The following is a 26669-nucleotide window of genomic DNA, read 5'->3' on the forward strand; positions in this document are numbered from 1 at the left end:
AACCTTTGAAAACCTCTGTAGGAATCTTTAATTTAGACTCTACATACATTCAGACATCTCAAAAATAAGAGGATCAAACGCAGTCTTGGCATGTGCAGCAATTTCCAAACCAGAATGCCATACAGTCTTCAACATGCTGTTTCACGTCATAATTCTAGATGGAGGGAACTTTTTTGAATCTTAAATTTGAGGGTTCGTCAAATACAAGGATGTCTGAGACACGGAAAAGATTCCGAGATGAAACGAGGATCAGCTTCCCTTTAACATAAACCAAACTGACATCACAGCAAGTAATGACAAAAGATGAACATTTTACAAAAGGATACGGAAAAAAATAATATTGTCGGATTTTGACGAGGAAGGAATCGCCGTTAAGTTGTAGCACCCATGACAGTGGGTGTGTAAATATGCCGAGTGGGCAGACATGGAAATGCATTATGTCCGCGAAAATGGATTGAAGCATCAGCTGTGTGTGTGTGTGTGTGTGTGTGTGTGTGTGTGAACGAGATAAAGTGTTAAATGTGCATCTGGACACACACAGAGATACATAGAGTAAATCACATAATGCACACATGTGATTGTGGATGTGTGACAGATATGCATGTATCCCTGCATTAGTGTGTCAGTGTGTGTGTGTGTGTGTGTGTGTGTGCATGTGTAAGTGTGTGTGTGTTAGTCGCTGTCTTCTCTCTCAGGGCACTGGGCCTCGTCGAGGGAGCTCTCGTCGATATTCTCCAGACTCTCCGCATGCTGGATGCTGAGCTCGGACAGGGGGATGCTGGGTAATGTAGTCTGCTCCGGGTACAGCCAGGGCTTGTAGCCGGGGTTGTGTCTCTGCTTCCACTCCGGGTACTTCAAACACGCTTTGTAGATCTTCTTCATGGCCTGGAAAACAAGAAGACGTCGATCAGTTGCTCACGACTGAAAAGGCGTAAAAAATGCATTATAAACAACGTTTGTTTGTTTGTTGGTAAAAAAAACAAACACATGACACGTTCGTCACAGAGTATTTTTGACACTTGGATGCACATGACCACTCATGCACACACAGTTATTCAGAAACATGGAGCACATACATGGTTCAATGTGATTAACTCGTGGAGAATTATCAGCTATGTCTGTTGGTTTGTAGACTCATCTCATGGATATTTTACATTTAATACAATTTAATTTGAAGTCAAGACACTTTATATTCCAAATAATATTATATAAGAAAAGAGGAAAAACAGGTCTCAGCCAATCAGAATGAGAGACGTTGGCGAGGAAAGACGTCCTTTAAACAAGGAGAAACCTTCAGAAACGGACTCAATGCGAAAACGAGTCTAAGAAAAGTATCTGGATTTTTCCTTTTATTTATTTAACTAAATAGCTACTGTCGTTGAGGAGTTTTCGTCCATATCTTGAAGCGACTCACATGATTTCAATGAGCAGGTGAGAACTGACGTTTTATTTTAATACAATTTTATATTGCATTTAAGACCCACTCGATAATCCACCTTTGAGAAAAAAAAACACCACAGATATAGGTTTAGGGGGAATTTTACCCACTTTTTTAATTCAACATTAAAAAAACATTTTTTTGCCAATTTAAAAAAATCTACTAATGATGCTAATTTAAAAAAAAAATCCTATAAAAATGACACAATGTCTGGAACCACAGCCATGAAATATGACTTATTATTTTATGATTATAACTCAATTTTTTTCAAAGACTTTAGAAAATTTGATAAATTTGTTCTTGGTGAGAAAAAAAACGTAGTTCAAAGCTATAAACATATTTTTATGTTTATTAAGTAATATAGAAGTTTAAATGTTATGATTAAAATAAATAAATAAGACATCTAAATTTAAACTGTTTTTACGAGATCAATCCAAACAGTAATGATAAATATCTGGGAAATACTGAAACAAACATCTTTGGAATAGAACAAAAGTTTTACAATTTTAAATCCATGAACTCAAAATAAAACTAACACCGGTAGCAGTCAAAGTCGCCGCCAAACATAATGCATCTTTGCCTAACTATCCTCAAAAGGAAGTATGAATCTTTTCTTAAATTTCTTCCCATTAACATCAGTTTCACTCTTATTTTTTGTCTCCGGGCAGTGGCGGCCATTGCTAGCTGCTACTGACTACTAGTTTGTTAGCTATTTGGTACATGTTGTAAATCCTATTGTGTTTTTTTGTGATGCTGTATATATAAATATATACAAACACACCCTTTAACACCCTTGTGTTAAAGTATTTTAATCTTAAGATGCTTCTTAAGAGCATTATTTTACAATAAATAAACAACAAAACAAACTAACATTCTTTCCAAATGTAGGTTGTGAAGCGCGACTGACAGCGTTTTTAAAGTTTACGCCAACCTTCACTGCATTTATTTGACCCAATTATTGTACAAAGGTTGAGGTTCTATGCTGGATATTGTCCTCACCGGAGCGCAGGAGTCGGAAAACTAATTGCAGTGGAAGAGATTATAAATCAACGATCTCTGGTGGCTCATGAAGGGAATACGACGTCAACGTCGGGCTCTTAGCCAAGTGGCTGCGTTGGTTGGCATCGCAGATCATCGAGGATCCGAGACTCTCTTCTTGTACAGGCCGCTATATTATCGACGCATGACGGCTCACGTCAAACACTAACTCACCACAGTTAGAGTAGAAGTTAAGCAAGTTAGTGCTGATGAATTATTTTAAGCATTGAGTTATTATTAGCTATTATTCTGCTGAGTAATCGAGTGACTACTGACAATATTGCTATAGCAGTAATACACAGTAAAGTGTTCCTATAAAGGAGACATTAAGAGGATTTAAATGATGTCAACGCACTCTTGTTGTTTTCAACAATTTTAAACTGTAATCCAACAATTTTTATCTATAATCAAACAATTTTTCAATTGTAATTCAACATTTTTTAACCGTAATCAACCAATTTTTGACTGAAATCTAACAATTTTCAACTGAAATAAAACAATTTTCCACTTTAATTAAACAATTTTCAACTTTATTCAATTATTTTCAACTGCTATCAAACTATTTTCAACTATAATTAAACTATTTTTCAATTGTAATCTAACAATTTTCAACTGTAATAAAACAATTTTCAACTATAATCAAACAATTTAACTAAAATCAAACAATTTTCAACTATAATCAAACAATTTAACTAAAATCCAACAATTTTCAACTTTAATCAAACAATTTAACTAAAATCAAACAATTTTCAACTATAATCAAACAATTTTCAACTATAATCAAACTATTTTCAACCATAATCAAACAATTTTCAACTATAATCAAACAATTTTCAACTATAATCAAACAATTTTAACTATAATCAAACAATTTTCAACTGTAAACAGATCATTTTCAACTATAATCAAACTATTTTCAACTATAATCAAACAATTTTCAACTATATTCAAACAATTTTCAACTATAATCAAACATTTTTCAACTGTAAACAGATAATTTTCAACTATAATCAAACTATTTTCAACTAAAATCACACTGTTTTCAACTGTGATCAACAATTTTCAACTATAATCAAACACTATTCAACTAAAATAATAACTATTTTGAGCTATAATCCAACCATTTTCAATTGTAATCCACCATTTTTTAACTGTAATCAACCAATTTTTGACTGAAATCGAACAATTTTCAACTGCTATCAAACAATTTTCAACTGTAATGAAACTATTTTCAACTATAATCAAACTATTTTTCAATTGTTATTTAACTATTTTGATCCGAAAAAATATTTAAAAAAAATATTTATTGTTCATTAATGTGTGTCATTTAAACATTTTGTGTGTAATGTACACCTCATGTCTGTCGTGTGATCATTTGTAGGTGTGATGTGACCAGTATGTCTATCATGTAATCTTATATATGTTTCTATTATGTTTTTATGAATCAGTTGTTCAAATACTTGATCACTTTGTTTTGGCCATTGTGCAAAAATAAACTACAGACAGAACAAAGCCACACAAACAAATTACTTAGTTTCCTCACTGAATTTTTGATCCAATTTTGATAATTGAATCAAGTTTTTGTTAAATCACACAAAAACAGATCAGTGTCCTGTCGCCTGATTCATTGTTCTTATTGTGCCTTTAAAAAAAGTTATTTTGTTTTGCATTTTATATTATAGTCATACTGCTGAAATTGTGCCTAATACACAAAAATAAGATTAGAGACACTTTATTTCTACTATTTTCCACAAATATTGTGCGATTTCCTTTCTGTCAGTAATATTTGGGGGCTTAATAGTGTGCGTGAGAAGGCGAATTCAACTTCTTTCAACTCTAGTTATGTCAGAACAAGAGTTATCGTACCAACTATCTCAACCCACTTCTGAAGAGCAACGTGGTCTACTTGTTATTTGCCAAGACAGTGTTCAATGTTAAGAGTTAACCTGGTTATTAAATACCAAGATCCCATAAAATAAGTTCATTAAAGGAGTTGATAATAATAATAATAATATATTTTATTGATCAAGGACTTACGTGAGGAGCAAAAAAGTGGGAAGACTTGTTGACAAACCACTTCGGTAAAGCACCTGGAGACACAAAAGTGAGAAAACATTAGTTGTTTACAATCTTAACAAACGACAGACAAATCGACTCCGTGCTTGACATTCAACTCAGAGGAGGGATGGAAAAACCATGGTAATTGTGTTTCTATGGCAACAATTTTATTATCCGAGGACAGGAAATCAGTCATTTATTACGTGTCGAACATCCAGGTAGCTGTGTGGGTTTTTTAAGTGAGGACGCTCGGAGATCCGCTTACCTCTGGGATCTACCTGGGCCATGTATGTGAGGATACACTGTTTGGGTCCCTGGTTCTGGACCATGTACCCGGTCTGAATGGACACGGCTCTCACCAGGTCCTTTTTAGGAGGGTACTTCTGCAGGGGGACACAAAAATAAACAAATGTTTGATTGACATTTCAACAATGGATGATTGGAAATTGAGCCATTCTTCCCGAACACAGATCAGATGCTGATCAGATGAGTTACACACACTGTGTTAAAGAAAAGAAAAAGGTGATGCGTTCACTGAGAGGGAATGAAATGTACAAAGAGCAGTGTGGGAAAAGTTGTACTGTTATTTTAGTGGGCAATATAGTTTCACATTGGTCTTATTCACAACCTTGCTTATAGCAATACTATTCAAAAATGACAGTTAGTTTAATAATTTCTTATTCAATTTCTCAACATGTTATACATTTTTATTTTCTATCCTTTTTACCATAATAATAAAGCTCATTCACATTTTAAATAATTCAAATATTAGGTCATTAAAAAATTAATTAAATGTCCCTTTTTTGTTTTTTTACTTCTTTAATGTGAATACATATTAAGGGTTTTGAATTATTATTATAATTATATATACATTTGTAATCTAAAATTAAATTTATCTTTTGTATATATTTGTTTAAATTAAATTAACTGAGCTTAAAAAGTATTATTAAAAAGGAAAACAAAACACAGGCTTGTCTAGTTTGAACCGAGAAAATCTGAACGAGGAAAACGTTTTTTGGCGTAAGCCAAAACGGTTAGCGGCTAACCTTTAGCCGTTTAAATATCGCCATGAACGGCAACTTTTGTGTTTGATTAAATCTTTTTCTGGTTTCACAGATTCAGCTATTTAATGTTGACATTTAGCCGTTAGAATAAGACGTTAGAATAAGAGTTAAAACACACTAAGATATAAGACTTGTACCAAATAGCTAACAGACTAGCAGTCAGTAGCAGCTAGAAATGTCAGCTAACTCTATGTACATAAGTGTTTAACGTAAAGTAGCAACTTTTTACTTGTTACCCAATATTGTATTATGGCAAGGAAATTATTTTTCCCATTTCTCAGTGTCGCTGCTCAACACAACCCAATACGTTCACAATTTTAATGGAAATAATTCTAATAATCCTGCAGAAAATGTTCCTTCGCAACAGTTTTTCTTCATCGGAAACAAAGAATGAACTTGAAACGTGTTTCAATTCTGCGAGAGCTCTTACCGATTGCTTCTCACATCCACAGAATCAAAGAGCTCAGTGTTCACGAGGATGGAAAATAAAATCTTAAGTGGAAGTCAAGTTCAAGAACACTTTATGAATGATGTCTTTCAAAGCAACAACATCAAGAGGTGCCATTAATAATTAGGAGTTAAACATGATTTCATGATCCTGCTTCAGGAACCACTTCTATCATAAATAATTACATTTTATGTATGTAAATTATTAGTTATTTACACGCCATTTTATGGTTATGCTTCTTATTTCATTTATATATATTGTACATCATGAATCCATTTTATTTCATTATTTTATTTAAAGGTTTCTGATTCTTTAACCCAATTTAGAGGCTTCAAAGCATACTTTAAAACATATAAATTACATACTTGACATTCTCAGACGAGTCTTGTTCAATAAAAGAATAAGTAAAGTCTCGACTGAGGACTTGGAGCAACTACTCAGTCACATGAGAATTCTTATCCTATTACACACATTGAATTAGTGACTTTAATTGAGTCTGAAAAGAAGTTCAAGGACGAGCGACACGTTAAATACAGACTCACTGACAACTGTTGAAGTTTGACTGAAGGATTAATGAACATCATGTTTTAAGTTAAAAGAAATGGTGTCTGATGCTGACGTTAAAGTCAAAAAATGATGATGTGCATTTCTTGTCGGCTCGGCATCACTTCTGGGATTAAACTCGCTCTCGTGCCCCAATTAGCCTTCGCAGCTCGGCTCCCAGAAGGCAGGAAACCACTCTGGACGAGGGTTAACAGAATTTGAAAAGAACAAGATGGATGCTCAACGTAACAATAATTGGTCTTTATATTCATAAGTGATGTCTAACCGTCATAACATTCTCTTATTTAATGATTCAAAAGCCAGGTAATATCAGAAATAACGTATTATAATTATTGTTATACATTTTGACATGTGGTGCGGGGCAGTGACTTTAATAGTAATATGTTTAAATAATGTAAGTAAGTGAGTAATGGTTATTCCTTAATTACTCACCTGTGAGAAAAGTACTCTCACAGAAAACTTTACTTCAAAAGCGAACATGTAAACATATTTAAAGTTTATGCAGCAATATTCAAACAGTACTGCTTTAAATAATGTCTGATTTATATATATTTTTTATTACATAGTACTATGTTTGTGCATTGATGAGTCATTTAAAATAATGAAACTTAAATGTCCTTTTTATGTTCATAATAAAAGTAAAATGAAACAGATATTAACAACTTTATTTATTCCTTTTAATTAAATAACAATTATGTCATCATTTTTTCCTGAGATGAATGTGTTTTTTAAACGATATATATATATATAAAATTAATAATTATAATAAATAAAAATATGCTATATGCTATATTTTGATAGATTTCCTCTTTAATTTCATCCATCTATTATTATAAAAAACAATCATAAATACCAAGTCACATTTATCAAATGTTTTAAGGTTAAAACGAATTAACGCTTTATAAGTCACATTTTTAAACACATGATACGACAATTGACTGACAAGCCCGTATAAGTAAGTAAGTAAGTAAATATATATAATATTTATAGAGCGCTTTTCCAGACCAGGGTCACAAAGCGCTTAAACAATCAAAACAAAACAAAAAATATATATACATATATATACTTAAAATGTCAAGATAACACCGAGAATGACACAAACTAACTGTTAGCATCAAACAAAAACAGGACAAGAGAAACTATACGTACGAAATAGCTAACAGGCTGGTCAGAAGCAGCTAGCAATGGCTGCCAACTCTATTAAATAATAAAACGTGTTTTTTTCATCCGTGCGTGACCTCGGAGCGTCTACTCACAGAATGCTTCACCGAGTAGTTCATGATGATGAAATCGTTCCCTATGGGCAGCCATGAGCGGAGCGTGATCACGTCTCTGTTCCGCAGAGGCTTGGGACACCTCCCTGTGAGGAGACAGTGAAGTCAACAACATCAATCGCTTTCCTTTCATTCCGATCCACGGACACCTACATGAATAGTATCCCACGTCGGCGTTGACCGTCAGTTTGCCGATGTCGAAGGTTTCGATCACGTTGTTGTCCCACTTCCTCCTGTATTCGATGTCGTGCAGGACGTCGTACATGGCCTCGGCCGACACGTCCTTGCACATGTATTTACACTGCAAAAGAGTGAGAAGTGGATCAGATATTTATGTCAAAACGAACCTGGAATATACAAGTCAGGTACTGGAAATCGAATTCATGCTTACAACAGTGTGTAGAAGCATAGAAAATAATTAATAAATGTAATTCAAGCATAAGGTTTGAGCACAAAAAGTCTTTTAAATGCATTACAGGTATGTTCGTGCATTAAATCAAGACTATTTTTGTCGCCGACACCTGTATTTATAGATGATTTATGCATGAAACACTTGTAATTATCCGTGTCATTTACGTGTCGGCCGGTAATTACTGCAGAAGCTTCTTTTATAATGAGCAAATATTCGCTCTAGTTCAGGACCGTTGACACTCGTTCATCATGTGAGCGACTTATAAAGTCTTCACCACCTTCACCATCGTCAATACAATTGTAAATTTACAGAATTAAATGCAAAATTCACTAGTTAACAGACAAACATGTGATATTTATATATACATTTTTTTTATGTCATGTGATCTACCCACACTACCTTTGGACCACTAGTACAGGGGTCGCCATACTTTTCTGTTGACTGGTTTAATTTTGTATTTATATTGGACCGACCTTTATATAAACACATTTTTCCACTAGTTTTTTGTGTAAACGTGACAGAAAAGAGTGTCTTGATGTGTCAAGAGTCACAGGCTAATGAAACTTCAGAGAAAATACCATCTTTTTTTTTAAAAACAAATCCCCTTTAAGACATTAATGATCAATGGAACTGGTCCTCCGCACTAGTAGATCTCAATCGGGGATTGATCACTGCTGGTCTAGACAACTGACTGATTAACAATTCATAAACCCGTGTATTATCTCTGGGTCAAGGTGACCCGGGGGCCAGAAAACACCTTGGCTCAGAAATAACACAAGGGTTAGATGGATGAAAAAGTGTCTTTTTTTCACTTTATTTTCTCAGATTAATTATATCAACGAGCTTTCAAATGACAATGTGACGCCACATGTCGAGTCGCCGGTGATTTGCTGGTATTCATGTAGAGCCTGGTTTAAGTGGTCAAGGTATCACATTTCTGGCGCTCACTTGTGTTTGGATTAAGTTTCCGGGTAACCAACTCCTTTGTCATACATTCTGCTGATAACCGGTAACACAACACCCAGAATGCACCTGAGCAATTTGCTACTTTTGAATTAGTTATCGGCTCATTGTTGAGGTTTCAGCCATTGAACACTTTCACGACTGTGGACAGGAAACCAATGTTGACATTATATAGAAGCTTTTAGTGTAAAGTATTAATTAAATAGAGCTTCTCAAACAAGACAATACAACATATTGATCAAATGTATAAATTAAGCATATTATAAAAGTTAGTTTCCCAAGTTTAAGTTAAAATAAGGCAGATTAAACCACAGAAAAGCCCTTGAAGATCATACGCATAGAGAAAGTCTGAACACGAGATTATTAATCTGCTTCTGATCAATCATTTACTTTCATACAAGATTAAATAAGGTTCCCCGAGTGAAAATAAAACCTTACAGTAGCTCACCTGCACAATAAACACGGATGACTGATGAGTCTCAAATGTAACATTTTAACTTGAATACATTGAGATCAAGGTTTTAGCTCAGCTTTAGCTTCCACTCTATTAGAAGGAAGACAATTATAATGGAGTTAATTAGTTTAAATATTTGATACCAGCCAGGAAATGAAAATGATATAATTGAATCCGCCTGTTATAGTTACAGCAGGGGTGGGAAATTAAAATTCCTCTGGGGCCACAATATATAAAGTGACCGTTGAGTGAGGACATCAGGCCAGAAGAAGAAGAAAAATATGATTGAAAAAAAGACAACAAAAAACAGGTAGAAAAGATGTAATGTCAAATACTGAGTGTAATGACATCATAAAATAAACATCAATTAAATAAACTGTAAGTGTATTTAATTTAATTTATTTGTACCTCTAGGGCAGGGGTAGGGAACCTGGTCCAGAAATAGCCGCAGTGGGTGCAGGTTTTCGTTCCAACCATTCAAGAGGACACATTTTATCCAATCAGGTGTCTTAGGAGTGTAATCAGTTGATTGTCAGTCTGGTGTTGCTTGTTCAGCTGAAACCTCATTGGTTAAACTGTACATGCTTGATCGGTTGGAACAAAAACCTGCACCCACTGCGGCTCTTTCTGGACCAGGTTCCCTACCCCTGCTCTAGGGGGAACCCAAAATTGAGGAAAAAGAGGAGAAAAGTCTTTTTTCAAGATGATCTAGTAATTAATATTCAAAATAAATCCAAAATATAATTGTTAGCGTCTATATGATCATTCTGAGTAACGGTTGGGAGCCACATTAAATCTGGTTACTGTTGAAAAACTGTAAGAAACCATGAAATCGAAAGATTGACATAATTAGGAAAACAAAAAAACGTGTTAAAGAGTAACTATACCATGATGTTACAAATATTAAAATGTATATTATAACGTTATATATTTTACACATTTTATTCAGAGATTCTCAAAATCACATATTTAGATTTCCAAAACAATATTACGTTTTTTTTAGATATGATGCATTTTTATTATATATAAAAATAAAAATATATATTAAAGTTACAAAACATGTATATTTACTGAAACATAAAGATGAAAAGTTCACGGCTTTGAGAAAATAAATACAGCCAAACAAAATGGGAAAGAAAACAAATGAAGGCGTTAATATCAAAGGGATCATTCATTTTCTCACACACAACCATTCATACAATGACTCACACCTACAGATAGATTAGAGTTCTACATCTACCTCTGTATCATTTTGGACTGTGGGAGGAAACCGGAGTACTCGAAGTACACATCCAGACTCCACACAGAAAGGAAGCGAGTGGATTCAAGCTGGAAGTGAACCAGCAACCAGGCGGCCATGTTGAAAGCATGTGTTTCTCTAAAAGTCATGAGCGACTAATTCAGTAAACTCATGAAGAACTCCTTCAGTCGTGTCCCGGCCTTTTTTCTTTCCTTCACTCCGCCTCTTTAGTGCAGTTGCTCATACTCTCCATCCATCTTCATCGTATCACTGACCTTTGACCCCTCACTTTCTGCTCTTCTATCCATCTCGCCCACTCTTTTCTGTCAACGCCAGGTTTTTACCTTTTTTTCCTCCGCAGCCTGTCAGATCTCATTACTGCCACACTGCAGATGCATGACTGCATATAACCAAATAGAAGTGTGTGTGTGTGTGTGTGTGTGTGTGTGTGTGTGTGTGTGTGTAGGGGGCAAACATCTGACACTTTGTCAAACAAGCACATTGAGCTCTGATTACACTGATCTTGAGATTCAATACAGAAACTGCTGACTACTATTACACTGTAATGACATTTAAATACTCTTTCAAGTTTGTCACATTTATACTCATCAGGATCAACCAGTACTGCTGTCGTCAGTCCAACGAGTGGTTTTCCATCGTGAATGTCACCCACTCAGATGGGACAGTAGACTCTTACTCTACCTTTTAAATCAACCCTGCTATCTTTACAGTACTTTTCTGCTTACTTGACTTCAAGGGAAGTAGTTTAAAGGTAAGTTCTAGATGTTTAAATATGAAAGAAAGGACCACGATCTGTGGCATCTTGTGAGGATTTTCAATAAGACGGAAAGATGATGATGAAAGAATCTGGTGATATGTTAAGTATCCCGAATAAATATGCAACGAACAATATATTAAATGCAATACCGTAGGACTAAGTTATTTAGTTAAAAAACAAGTTTAGCTTGACCTTTGGTGCTTTACCACTCTTTGAGTCCTACTCTAAACAGATTCAGAAACTTTTTATTGCCACTCGGTTGTGAATACAACATAGGATTGTTTGTGGCGTTACTGAATACACGAATGAAATAAGAAAACACACAAAAAAATAAATAGTAAAACCGCACCAAAGCAGCCATTCTGCTGCAGCTATAGACAGGAGTCTTGGCAAGAATCTAACAATACGATATATAGTGATACTGTAGGAACAAGTATATATTTGTAGTATTGTCGAGTACTTGACTCTTGTGTTGCAGAATCTACAGACCACATGACTCTTGACGAAGTCGTAACTGCTTTCATTTGTTTTGAAACCAAAATTTGTCCAAACATCAGCCACCAGAGTCGACTGCATCCTCTTGTCATCAGTCATCACCAGGAACAAGCTAGATTTCATTGTTATCTATCTATCTATCTATCTATATATCTATCTATCTATCTATCTATCCATCTATCCATCTATCACCAGTGTGTTCTTTCCAAAGATGGTTATTAGTTTCTCCTTTAATGTTACAAAAATAACAATATTTCAAGTTTATTTACATTTTATTTTCAAATAACCTTGTGATTTACCCGTAACTGTACTTGCTAGCAGGAGTGAGAGAGCGAAGCTACAAGTCTGGAGAGACATGGACGACGCAGGCCTTGAGAGGTTTGTGTTCTGAACACCACATCAAGTATTCCACACGCATCTGCAAAGCCTCATGCCTTCATTCGGTCTATAAATAGAACAGTTTTCACCGGTGTGATCTCTCACTACACCTCATGTCGGAGCAATGCCACGACGCAAACTTTAGAAAACGCGTACGAAGGACCAAAAAGTTGCGGGTTTAAATCCCTCTTATAACCGTCATATTTACATGGAGAGGCCCCACCCTAACTCTAAACACGGGACTGTGTGCACTTGCCAGCCACGCTTGTTTGCAGAGCTGCTGTGAGGAAACACACCTGCCCTGGACGGAGCCTGGAACAGCACGAGCTCGTAGACGGATGATCGTGCAGAGATATCCGCACAAGCTGCTTGTAAATCTTACACGTCGACAGAGTCCAACCGTCCCAGAGTCCTCTTTTGTCTCCAGTACATTGGAAGGTTTCACATAAAAGTCGTCATGAGCGGATTAATGTTTCATTTTCTAACTCTATATTATAAAACATTTAGTTTGGAACCTTCTATCTCCAATATATACGTGTTTTTTGTTCAAGAAAAACTATTTTTGTGTCCAGTACAATTTCTATTTTTCCAGGGACATCATGAGGTCCAAGCCCCGACAAACATGAGGCTCAGAGAAACCTTCGATAGTACTTGAACTTTAAGACCTCACTCATGGTTTGAATCATGACGATACGACATGAAAGAACAAAAAATATTTTTGTGAGAACTGCACAAGACGTACTACTTCCAGTGAACCACAACAAAACTGCCATCATTTTACTTAGTTTGAAATGCAAAAGGCAAGAATTTTGGGGGGTTCTTTTGTAGTTGATCATATGTTGTGTCCACTAAATGTTACAGTATTTCTGTCAGCAAAATTTGAGGAATATTTTTCTGCAGGTTGAAAAACAAATTGTACATGATTCTAAAATAGATACAATGTGACAAATATACTTTGCATTTTAGTAATCTTTTTTTCTTGTACTCAAAAATGAAGAATTAAATCTTCTTTTTGAAAACAAGTTTTAAATATAACAGAAACAAATTTACAAAAGTATAATTCTAATTAAATTCTAGTATAAAATGAGTATACTCATGGTTTAAGTATACTACTTCAGTTTGAGTATAATATATTTCATAAGTATACATATAGTACACTTAAATATACTGCTTTTTGCGAAGGGGTGTCAAAAGTAAACTCCAAGTATACTTTATCAATTTCTGTATGAAATAAGTATACTCATAGTACATGAAATATACTTCTTTTTGCTAATGGATGTCAAAAGTAAACATCAAGAATACGACGTAGATTTTAGTATAAAATAAGTATACTCATAGTTTAAGTATAAAATAAGTATACTACTTCATTTTTTATTTTAGTACATGTACCTGGGATGTTAAAAAAATGCAATCAAATAGAATATAGAGTTACTGAAATTTTGGATTTAATAGTTTTGAGTATTTTTCTTTAAATAGAAAGCAGAATGTGTCACATTCTGGTCAGTTGTGTTTTAATACTTAAATATTACTTTAATTCAGTATTTTTTTCTACATGTACTCAAGTGTCATATTCAGCTTCAATATGTCAAAAATGCTACCATGAAGGTGTGGAACTGCTAAAGAGCCTAAATAGTCCTGAAACGAACTTGTTTCTCCGGACAGACTTGATGTACAAGTATTTATTTACTAACATAACAAGATTTGGTTCCAAGTACAAATGAAGAAACAGTATTTCCCAAGTTAGATAACGATTTTAAAGAAGCCCCCAAAACCAACGAGCACGACATTTAAACTAAATATTGATGTTTGTGCACCTACATATGTTTGTTCAGTAGCTTGGTAAAAAGGCTTAAAGGAGATTACGAGGTCATAACCATTATGAAGCTACTTTAAAACGTTTTATTCATAGCGCTGGTTCCTCTTTTCTTCAGTTATCTCTTCGTCCAGACGAGTGAAAATGAAACTACTGTTCGTGACTGTATCTAAAAAGAAGTGAGAATGACGCTGGTTTTTGTCTCTGATCAACAGGAGCTGACAATGACGTTGATATTTAGACATGGATAAGTGCGCGTGTGACCAGGAGGTTGATTTTACCATCAGACGACGAACTTGGATCACAAGACAAGAGAACAAACACGAACGACATCAACAGGATGTTCAGTAAAAGCCTTTCGTCTCTCCTGCCTTTCAGTTTGGACTATTGAGTCATGATTGCTTCAATAGAACACAAGTGATTTCAGGAGGAGTGAAGCGGTTTTGAATAAAAATCTGGATCTTTTAACGACAAACGTTTAAACAATTGATTTCGCAGAGACCATCCACATTTTCCTAAACACGCTTTGAACCGAGTACTTTGACACAGTAAGTGTCAAACTTGGATTCTCCCCGAAGACATTGAATGTTTGCCAACTTGTCTTCAACCTCAGTCACCTACGAAACTAATCATGTGTTCATTTTTCTTAACATTATCTGGTTGAAAGGGACTGAATGTTGCCCAAATTTAATACTTATATTACTTATATGGTCTCGAAAAGCGCTATATAAATAAATATTACTTACTTACTTACTTACTTATATATAAATATATATACACGTTTCAATATAGTTCAACCTTTATTTTGTTTACCACTGACTTCCCTATTCAAACCACCTGAGGCAGGAATTCCTGCGACAGTAGATTTGTTGCTTCCGTCTTGTCACCGAGATCTTCCCATTTGAAGTGTATTTTACTTTTGATTTTTTTTTTATGTCCCTGTGCTTTGAGACATTTCATGTGGTCCCTCTGTGTTTTCTGTTCTGTTTCCAGGTTCCCACCTCGTGCCTCTTGCTTCCTGTTTATTCCTGAGTCGGTTCTGGTTCTGTAATTTTAAAATATTGGACTCTGTTATGTATATTAAAGTGTTTATTGTTTTGTTCTCTGCTGTTGACTCGCACCTACACTTCTGTACCGCCATGTTCCGTCTGTGACTATGTCGTCTATAACTAATAGTTCAGTGGAACCGAGAGAAGCTGATTCTGCGCCACTGAGAGTGACAGATCTTCAAATGATCCTCGGATCCAGATGGTAGTTTGGAACACCCCCACATTTAAATCATCTTTTCCTTGTACCACTATCAACATTTCATTGAAATATGTTTATGGTTTATTAGCTTTTTTTTGCTTACAAACTGTGACCAGAGGAAAAAAAACATAATTTTATCATGTTTTAAAAAAAAACACAAACGTTAATCGGGCAAAGAAAACTTGTTACGTATCATGTCTCTTAAAAGAAGAAAATGAAAGTAACAAGTACCTTTTTTAAATCAAAGCTAAAATGAAAATAAAAACTTATATTATATTCCAAAACCTTTTTTGCAGATCAGCTCAGCAGCCAACTCTCACTTTGTTTGTCACCTGGAAGGTCTCTATCACAAAATAGTCAGTCGTCATAGAAACCCTTTTTAAGAAGTAAAACACCACAACTGTAACGTATTCCGTTGAATTTCAAGTTAGTTCAACTGCTTTGTTAGTTTACTTCTGACAAACCATGAAACTTTTCGACCATATGATGGGCGACTAGAGGAAGATTATGTTCACCCTTAAAAAAAGGAGTACACTTAAAGTAAGTAGTATCAAGTACCCAAGTATAATTATAGTAAGTATACTAAGGTATATGTAAATGCAGTGTACTAAAAGTATACTAATCTGATACTTCCTTGGACTGAATTGGAACATTTCAAGTTTACAGCAGTAAAATTCAAATATACTTATCTCAATACTACAAGTGTACTAGGATTACACAACGACTCTATAGCTTAGTTTACAGAAGTATACTTAAAGTACAGTATTCTCTATAATACCAATGTCATAGGTAAATACTTCCAGTCATATTTTGGTTTATTACATAACTTAAGCAAACAGTAAAGTTTAAATACTGAACAGAGTCATACAGGATATGAACGAGCAACCTTAGTATATAACATATTTATACAAGTATATATAACATATTTTCCTCTCAATAGATGCATCAAGCATCAAAGACGAGATGGACAAGGACACATCATGTTTCCAAAGTGTTTGTGTTGATTTTCATCTCTGATTCTGTAGCCTATTGCTTCACAACACGTATATTTCAATGCATTCAATAACATGAGAAGTTGGTTTTCTGCAACACATTATAACCCACTCCCATAATCCTTTGCAGTTTACCTTTGGATCACGAGCATAAAAAGTAGTATACTGTACTTGTTTTAAATTGTATAAAGTATACTTTAGTATAAGTAAACAACAGTGTAGTATTTTTAAGTATGTTTAAAGTACACTTCAAGTAAACTACTTCAAGTTTAGTATAATATAGGCATAGTACACTCGAATATACTTCTTTTTGCTGAGAAATGTCAAAAACAAATTTCAAGGATACAAATTACTTTTCAATATAAAATGAGTATACTTATAGTACACTTGTAAATACTTCTTTTTGCTAATGGATGTGAAAAGTAAACATCAAGTATACTACTTCAATTTGAGTATAAAATAAGTATACTCATAGTACACTTGAATATACTTCTTTTTACTTGGATATGTCAACAATACAATTCAAATATACTACATCAATTTTAGTATACAATAAGAATACTCATAGTACACTTGTATATTCTTTTTTAAAGAGATATTAAAAGTAAACTTCAAGTATACTACTTCAATTCTAGTATAAAATAAGTATACTCATAGTATAAATTAAGTATCCTTCTTAAAAATTAGTATACCCATAGTACACTTGAATATGCCACTTTTTACAAAAGGATGTCAAAAGCAAACATCGAATATAATACTTAAATTTAAGTATAAAATAGGTATTCTCATAGTAAACTTACATAAACTGCTTATAGCTAAGGGGTGTCAGATGTAAACTTCAAGTACACACTATCAATTTGAGTATAAAATAAGTATACTCATAGTAAACTTAAATATTCTTTTTTTAAAGAGATATCAAAAGTAAACTTCAAGTACACTACTTCAATTCTAGCATTAAGTAAGTATATTCATAGTACACTTGAATATACTTATCTTTGCTAATGGGATATCAAAAGTTGACATTAAGTATCATTCTTAAATTTTTAATATACTCATAGTACACTTGAATATGCCTCTTTTTATCAAGAGACATGTGTAGGTATGGAAGTGTCTAGCAGAGGAGGCAGTAGAGTTCCTGGGTAGACTATTCCACAAGATCTTAGAGAGTGAGGAGATGCCTCAGGGGTGGAGAACAAGTGTAATGGTGCCTATCTTCAAGGGTACAGAAGATGTTCAGAATTGCAATAAAGTTGATGAGCCGTACAATGACGTTATGGGAAAGAGTAGTGGAAACTAGACTGAGAGCAGAAGTCAGCGTTTGTGAGCAACAGTATGGTTTCATGCCCAGAAATAGTACTACAGATGCGGTATTTGCTTTAAGAATGTTGGTAGAGAAATACAGAGAAGGTCAGATTATGCCTTTGTAGATCTGGAAAAAGCTTATGATAGGGTGGCGAGAGAGGAGTTGGGGTTCTGTATGAGGAAGTCTGCAGAGAAGTATGTCAGACAGGTGCAAGACATGTTTGTTAGACAGGTGCAGGACATGTATGTCAGACAGGTGCAAGACATGTTTGTTAGACAGGTGCAGGACATGTATGTCAGACTGGTGCAAGACATGTTTGTTAGACAGGTGCAGGACATGTATGTCAGACAGGTGCAAGACATGTTTGTTAGACAGGTGCAGGACATGTATGTCAGACAGGTGCAAGACATGTTTGTTAGACAGGTGCAGGACATGTTTGTTAGACAGGTGCAGGACATGTATGTTAGACAGGTGCAAGACATGTATGTTAGACAGGTGCAGGACATGCATGTCAGACAGTTGCAGGACATGTATGTTAGACAGGTGCAGGACATGTATGTCAGACAGGTGCAGGACATGTATGTTAGACAGGTGCAGGACATGTATGTCAGACAGGTGCAGGAAATGTATGTTAGACAGGTGCAAGACATGTATGTTAGACAGGTGCAGGACATGTATGTCAGACAGGTGAAGGACATGTATGTTAGACAGGTGCAGGACATGTATGTCAGACAGGTGAAGGACATGTATGTTAGACTGGTGCAGGACACGCATGTTAGACAGGTGCAGGACATGTATGTCAGACAGGTGCAGGACATGTATGTTAGACAGGTGCAGGACATGTATGTCAGACAGGTGAAGGACATGTATGTCAGACAGGTGCAGGACATGTATGTTAGACAGGTGCAGGACATGTATGTTAGACAGGTGCAGGACATGTATGTTAGACAGGTGCAGGACATGTATGTTAGACAGGTGCAGGACATGTATGCTAGACAGGTGCAGGACATGCATGTTAGACAGGTACAGGACATGCATGTTAAACTGGTGCAGGACATGTATGTCAGACAGGTGCAGGACATGGATGTTAGACAGGTGCAGGACATGTATGTTAGACAGGTGCAGGACATGTATGCTAGACAGGTGCAGGACATGTATGTTAGACAGGTGCAGGACATGTATGTTAGACAGTTGCAGGACATGTATGTCAGACTGGTGCAGAACATGTATGTTAGACTGGTGCAGGACATGTATGTCAGACAGGTGCAGGACATGTATGTTAGACAGGTGCAGGACATGTATGTCAGACAGGTGCAGGACATGTATGTCAGACAGGTGCAGGACATGTATGTTATACAGGTGCAGGACGTGTATGTCAGACAGGTGCAGGACATGTATGTTAGACAGGTGCAGGACATGTATGTCAGACAGGTGCAGGACATGTATGTCAGACAGGTGCAGGACATGTATGTTAGACAGGTGCAGGACATGTATGTCAGACAGGTGCAGGACATGTATGTCAGACAGGTGCAGGACATGTATGTCAGACAGGTGCAGGACATGTATGTTATACAGGTGCAGGACATGTATGTTAGACAGGTGCAGGACGTGTATATTAGACTAGTGCAGGACGTGTATGTTAGACCGGTGCAGGACATGTATGTTAGACAGGTGCAGGACATGTATTTTAGACTGGTGCAGGACATGTATGTTAGACTGGTGCAGGACATGTATGTAAGACAGGTGCAGGACATGTATGTTAGACAGGTGCAGGACATGTATGTTAGACAGGTGCAGGACATGTATGTTAGACAGGTGCAAGACATGTATGTTAGACAGGTGCAGGACATGTATGTTAGACAGGTGCAGGATGTGTATATTAGACTAGTGCAGGACGTGTATGTTAGACAGGTGCAGGACATGTATGTTAGACAGGTGCAGGACATGTATGTTAGACTGGTGCAGGACATGTATGTTAGACTGGTGGAGGACATGTATGTTAGACTGGTGCAGGACATGTATGTTAGACAGGTGCAGGACATGTATGTTAGACTGGTGCAGGACATGTATGTCAGACAGGTGCAGGACATGGATGTTAGACAGGTGCAGGACATGGATGTTAGACAGGTGCAGGACATGTATGTTAGACAGGTGCAGGACATGTATGCTAGACAGGTGCAGGACATGTATGTTAGACAGGTGCAGGACATGTATGTCAGACTGGTGCAGAACATGTATGTCAGACAGTTGCAGGACATGTATGTTAGACTGGTGCAGGACATGTATGTCAGACAGGTGCAGGACATGTATGTCAGACAGGTGCAGGACATGTATGTTATACAGGTGCAGGACATGAATGTTAGACAGGTGCAGGACGTGTATATTAGACTAGTGCAGGACGTGTATGTTAGACAGGTGCAGGACATGTATGTTAGACAGGTGCAGGACATGTATGTTAGACTGGTGCAGGACATGTATGTTAGACTGGTGCAGGACATGTATGTTAGACTAGTGGAGGACATGTATGTTAGACTGGTGCAGGACATGTATGTAAGACAGGTGCAGGTCATGTATGTTGGACAGGTGCAGGACATGTATGTTAGACTAGTGGAGGACATGTATGTTAGACTAGTGCAGGACATGTATGTTAGACTGGTGCAGGACATGTATGTCAGACAGGTGCAGGACATGGATGTTAGACAGGTGCAGGACATGGATGTTAGACAGGTGCAGGACATGTATGTTAGACAGGTGCAGGACATGTATGCTAGACAGGTGCAGGACATGTATGTTAGACAGGTGCAGGACATGTATATCAGACTGGTGCAGAACATGTATGTCAGACAGTTGCAGGACATGTATGTTAGACTGGTGCAGGACATGTATGTCAGACAGGTGCAGGACATGTATGTCAGACAGGTGCAGGACATGTATGTCAGACAGGTGCAGGACATGTATGTTATACAGGTGCAGGACATGAATGTTAGACAGGTGCAGGACGTGTATATTAGACTAGTGCAGGACGTGTATGTTAGACAGGTGCAGGACATGTATGTTAGACAGGTGCAGGACATGTATGTTAGACTGGTGCAGGACATGTATGTTAGACTGGTGCAGGACATGTATGTTAGACTAGTGGAGGACATGTATGTTAGACTGGTGCAGGACATGTATGTAAGACAGGTGCAGGTCATGTATGTTGGACAGGTGCAGGACATGTATGTTAGACTAGTGGAGGACATGTATGTTAGACTAGTGCAGGACATGTATGTTAGACAGGTGCAGGACATGTATGTTAGACTAGTGGAGGACATGTATGTTAGACTAGTGCAGGACGTGTATATTAGACTAGTGCAGGACGTGTATGTTAGACAGGTGCAGGACATGTATGTTAGACAGGTGCAGGACATGTATGTTAGACTGGTGCAGGACATGTATGTTAGACTGGTGCAGGACATGTATGTTAGACTAGTGGAGGACATGTATGTTAGACTGGTGCAGGACATGTATGTAAGACAGGTGCAGGTCATGTATGTTGGACAGGTGCAGGACATGTATGTTAGACTAGTGGAGGACATGTATGTTAGACTAGTGCAGGACGTGTATATTAGACTAGTGCAGGACGTGTATGTTAGACAGGTGCAGGACATGTATGTTAGACAGGTGCAGGACATGTATGTTAGACTGGTGCAGGACATGTATGTTAGACTAGTGGAGGACATGTATGTTGGACTAGTGCAGGACATTTATGTTAGACAGGTGCAGGACATGTATGTTAGACTGGTGCAGGACATGTATGATAGACTGGTGCAGGACATGTATGTTAGACTGGTGCAGGACATGTATGTTAGACAAGTGCAGGACATGTATGTCAGACTGGTGCAGGACATGTATGTCAGACTGGTGCAGCTCATGTATGTTAGACAGGTGCAGAACATGTATGTTAGACAGGTGCAGGACATGTATGTCAGACAGGTGCAGAACATGTATGTTAGACAGGTGCAGGACATGTATGTCAGACTGGTGCAGAACATGTATGTTAGACTGGTGCAGGAAATGTATGTCAGACAGGTGCAGGACATGGATGTTAGACAGGTGCAGGACATGGATGTTAGACTGGTGCAGGACATGTATGACAAACTGGTGCAGGACATGTATGTTAGACTGGTGCAGGACATGTATGTTAGACAAGTGCAGGACATGTATGTCAGACTGGTGCAGGACATGTATGTCAGACTGGTGCAGCTCATGTATGTTAGACAGGTGCAGAACATGTATGTTAGACAGGTGCAGGACATGTATGTCAGACAGGTGCAGAACATGTATGTTAGACAGGTGCAGGACATGTATGTCAGACTGGTGCAGAACATGTATGTTAGACTGGTGCAGGAAATGTATGTCAGACAGGTGCAGGACATGTATGTTAGACAGGTGCAGGACATGGATGTTAGACAGGTGCAGGACATGTATGTTAGACAGGTGCAGGACATGTATGTTAGAAAGGTTCAGGACATGTATGTTAGACAGGTGCAGGACATGTATGTCAGACAGGTGCAGGACATGTATGTTAGACAGGTGCAGGACATGTATGTTAGACAGGTGCAGGACATGTATGTCAGACAGGTGCAGGACATGTATGTTAGACAGGTGCAGGACATGTATGTTAGACAGGTGCAGGACATGTATGTTAGACTGGTGAAGGACATGTATGTTAGACTGGTGCAGGACATGTATGTTAGACAGGTGCAGGACATGTATGTTAGACAGGTGCAGGACATGTATGTTAGACAGGTGCAGGACATGTATGTCAACTATGAGACAGCAGTAATGTGTGCTGTAGGTGTGACAGAGAAGTTCAAGGTGGAGGTGCGACTACATCAGGGCTCGGCTCTGAGGTGGTGATGGACAGACTGACAGACGCAGTTAGACAAGAATCTCCGTGGACTATGATGTCTGCAGATGACATTGTGATCTGTGATGAGAGCAGAGTAGCAGCTAGAGAGGTGGAGAAATGCTTTAGAAAGGAGAGGATTGAAGGTTAGTCGCAGCAAGACTTAATACACGTGTGTGAATGAGAGGAACCCAAGTGGAACCGTGAGGCTACAGAGAACATGTTAGATGTTCTGAAAGAGGACATGAAGTTGGTTGGTGTGAGAGATACAGAGAACAGGCTTAGATGGAGGAAGTCGATTCGCTGTGCGACCCCTGAAGGAAGCAGCCCGAAGGAACATGATGTCGAAAGTAAACATCGAGTATACTAATTAAATTTAATTATTAAAAAGTATACTCATAGTAAACTTAAATATAATTATTTTAGCTAAGGGTTGTCAGCGGTAAACTTCAAGTATACTCTATTCATTTAGGTATAGAATAAGTATACTCATTGTACACTTGAATATTCTTTTTTTTTAAAGAGATATCAACTGTAAACTTCAAGTATACTACTTCAATTCTAGTATAAAATAAGTACACTCATAGTACACTTTAATACTCTTTTTACATTAAACATTAAATATCCTTCTTAAATTTCAATATACTTATACTACATTGAATATACTTATTTTTGCTAATGGATGTCAAAAGTAAACATAAAGTAAACTTCTTAGATTTTAGTATAAAATAATTATAAGTAGTACTGCTGACACCTCTTAGCAAAGATACAAATATTTTTGTTTACAATGAGTATACTTATTTTATTTTTAAATGTAAGTAGTATACTTAATATTAACTTTTGATATCCTATTAGCAAAGATAATTATATACAATGTACTATGAGTATACTTATTTTATACTAGAATTGAAGTAGTATACTTGAAGTTTACACTTGATATATCTTCAAAAATAAAAAAATTCAAGTGTACAATGAGTATACTTATTTTATACACAAGTTGACTTTAAAATAAGTATACTCATAGTTTAAGTATAAAATAAGTATGCTACTTCAGTTTGAGTATAAAATAAGTATACATATAGTACACTTAAAAATACTGCTTTTTGCTGAAGGGGTGTCAAAGTTTAACTTCAAGTATACTCTATCAATTTGAGTATAAAATGAGTATACTCATAGTTTAAGTATAAAATAAGTATACTACTTCAATTTGACTATAAAATAAGTATACTCATAGTTTAAGTATAAAATAAGTATACCACTCCAGTTTGAGTATAAAATAAGAATACATAAACACTTAAATATACTGCTTTTTGCTAAGGGCTATCAAACCTTAAAGTATACTCTATCAATTTAAGTATAAAATAGGTATACTTATAGTTTAAGTATAAAATAATTGTACTACTTCAGTTTGAGTATAAAATAAGTATACATATAGTACACTTAAATATACTGCTTTTTACTAAATGGGTGTCAAAGGTAAACTTCAAGTATATTCTATCAATTTGATTATAAAATAAGTATACTCAAAAAAAAAAAAGTATACATATAGTACACTTAAATATACTGTTTTTGCTAAAGTGTCAAAGTTAAACTTCAAGTATACTCTATGAAGTTGAGTATAAAATAAGTACACTCATAGATTAAGTATAAAATAAGTATACTACTTCAGTTTGAGTATTAAATAAGTATACTCCTAGTTTAAGTATAAAATAAGTATACTACTTCAATTTGAGTATAAAATAAGTATACATATAGTACACTTAAAAATACTGTGTTTTGTTAAGGGGTGTCAAAGTTAAACTTCAAGTATACTCTATCAATTTGAGTATAATATAAGTATACTCATAGTTTAAGTATAAAATAAGTATTCTACTTCAGTTTGAGTATAAAATAAGTATACATATAGTACACTTAAAAATACTGTGTTTTATTAAGGGGTGTCAAAGTTAAACTTCAAGTATACTCTATCAATTTGAGTATAATATAAGTATACTCATAGTTTAAGTATAAAATAAGTATTCTACTTCAGTTTGAGTATTAAATAAGTAGACTCCTAGTTTAAGTATAAAATAAGTATACTACTTCAATTTGAGTATAAAATAAGTATACATATAGTACACTTAAAATTATTGTGTTTCGTTAAGGGGTGTCAAAGTTAAACTTCAAGTATACTCTATCAATTTGAGTATAATATAAGTATACTCATAGTTTAAGTATAAAATAAGTATTCTACTTCAGTTTGAGTATAAAATAAGTATACATATAGTACACTTAAAAATACTGTGTTTTGTTAAGGGGTGTCAAAGTTAAACTTCAAGTATACTCTATCAATTTCAGTATAATATAAGTATACTCATAGTTTAAGTATAAAATAAGTATTCTACTTCAGTTTGAGTATAAAATAAGTATACATATAGTACACTTAAAAATACTGTGTTTTGTTAAGGGGTGTCAAAGTTAAACTTCAAGTATACTCTATCAATTTCAGTATAATATAAGTATACTCATAGTTTAAGTATAAAATAAGTATTCTACTTCAGTTTGAGTATAAAATAATTATACATATAGTACACTTAAAAATACTGTGTTTTGCTAAAGGGGTGTCAAAGTTAAACTGTAACTGTAAAGTATACTAATAACATTACAGTATAAAGTGTACTCACAGTACATTAAATATACTTCTGTCTCTCTCAGTCTCTCTAACATCTGCAGAAGGTTCTCGCGGCCTCACCTTGATCTTGTGGACGGACTTGCCCTCCTCCAGACACTGGGTCCACACCGTCATGCCCCCCTTGCAGTAGGTGACCCCCCAGCCCTCCTCGTCCAGACACTCCGCCTTGAAGCTGGCGAACGCCCGGTCGTCCGGGATGGTGACAGTCATGTCTGCTCGAGTCAGATCCAGAACCTCCTGGTGTTTGAAGAACTTGATTCAATTGAGCTCCTCGAGAAGAAGGATGCAGGTCTCGTGGTGTGTGTGTGTGTGTGTGTGTGTGTGTGTGTGTGTGTGTGTGCTGAGGGAGGCGCACACACTCCAAACACTGCCAGAGCAAACAAGAACACACAGGTGAACCGGGATCTGACGTGCAGTCGTGGGGAGGAAACCATATGGTTTTTTTTTTGAGAAGTTTGGAATGTCGAGGAGCCACTTTTTCTTCTTCTCTCCCTCACCATATGTCGCTGTTTCCGCCTCGCGTCGCCTGCTGTCCAGGAGCTCCCTTCAGATGTTCCTCTTCCTAGTCGACGCGTCAGGTGCTCTCCATCTTTCTCGGAGCTCCTGTCGCGGGAGAACGTGTGGATGCGGTGGAAATGAAAGGAAGAGGAGGAGGAGGAGGAGGAGGAGGGGAGAGAGGGAGGAGGAGGAGGAGGAGGAGGAGGAGGTGGAAACAGGCGCCGCCGCAGCTCCGGTGGAAACACCTCCCCGTGATGCGTTCATGGGCGGCTCGTAAATGCTCACATTGTCCTTGTGTTGCACTAGTATTTGTTAAATTTATTCTAAACTTACTATCCGTATTTCTGAAGTGGTTATACGGATAAATAAACACTTACATTTTATAATAGTTTAAGTATAAAATAGGTATACTACTTCATTTGAGTATAAAACACGTGTACATATAGTACACTTAAAAAAATACTGCTTTTTGCTAAGGGGTGTCAAAGTTAAACTTCAAGTATACATTATCAAATTTAACTATAAAATAAGTATACTTATAGTTTAAGTATAAAATAAGTATACTACTTCAGTTTGAGTATAAAACAAGTATAAATATAGTACAGTTAAAAATACTGCTTTTTGATAATGGATTTAAAAAGTAAACGTC

General features: G+C 36.2%; 1 protein-coding gene across 2 annotated transcripts; it reads right to left on the bottom strand.

Moving 5' to 3' along the window:
• stard10 (StAR related lipid transfer domain containing 10) lies at positions 1-26184 on the bottom strand. Of its 2 annotated transcripts, none has more exons than XM_087796062.1 (7): positions 26020-26184; positions 25583-25759; positions 8038-8185; positions 7867-7970; positions 4800-4917; positions 4514-4566; positions 1-885 (listed from the first exon to the last, which is right to left on the bottom strand). In XM_087796062.1, the coding sequence occupies exons 1-7, from the start codon at positions 26020-26022 to the stop codon at positions 673-675; spliced, it is 816 nt and encodes a 271-aa protein (XP_087652188.1). In that variant the 5' UTR covers positions 26023-26184; the 3' UTR covers positions 1-672. The 2 variants fall into 2 exon arrangements, with proteins under 2 accessions (XP_087652188.1, XP_087652189.1); XM_087796063.1 differs by having other exon boundaries at positions 25583-25889.
• Between the last annotated feature and the right edge of the window lie 485 nt (positions 26185-26669).

The sequence above is a fragment of the Callionymus lyra genome, chromosome 7, assembly GCF_982586985.1.
Source record: "Callionymus lyra chromosome 7, fCalLyr1.hap1.1, whole genome shotgun sequence".
Classification (NCBI taxonomy): domain Eukaryota; kingdom Metazoa; phylum Chordata; class Actinopteri; order Syngnathiformes; family Callionymidae; genus Callionymus; species Callionymus lyra.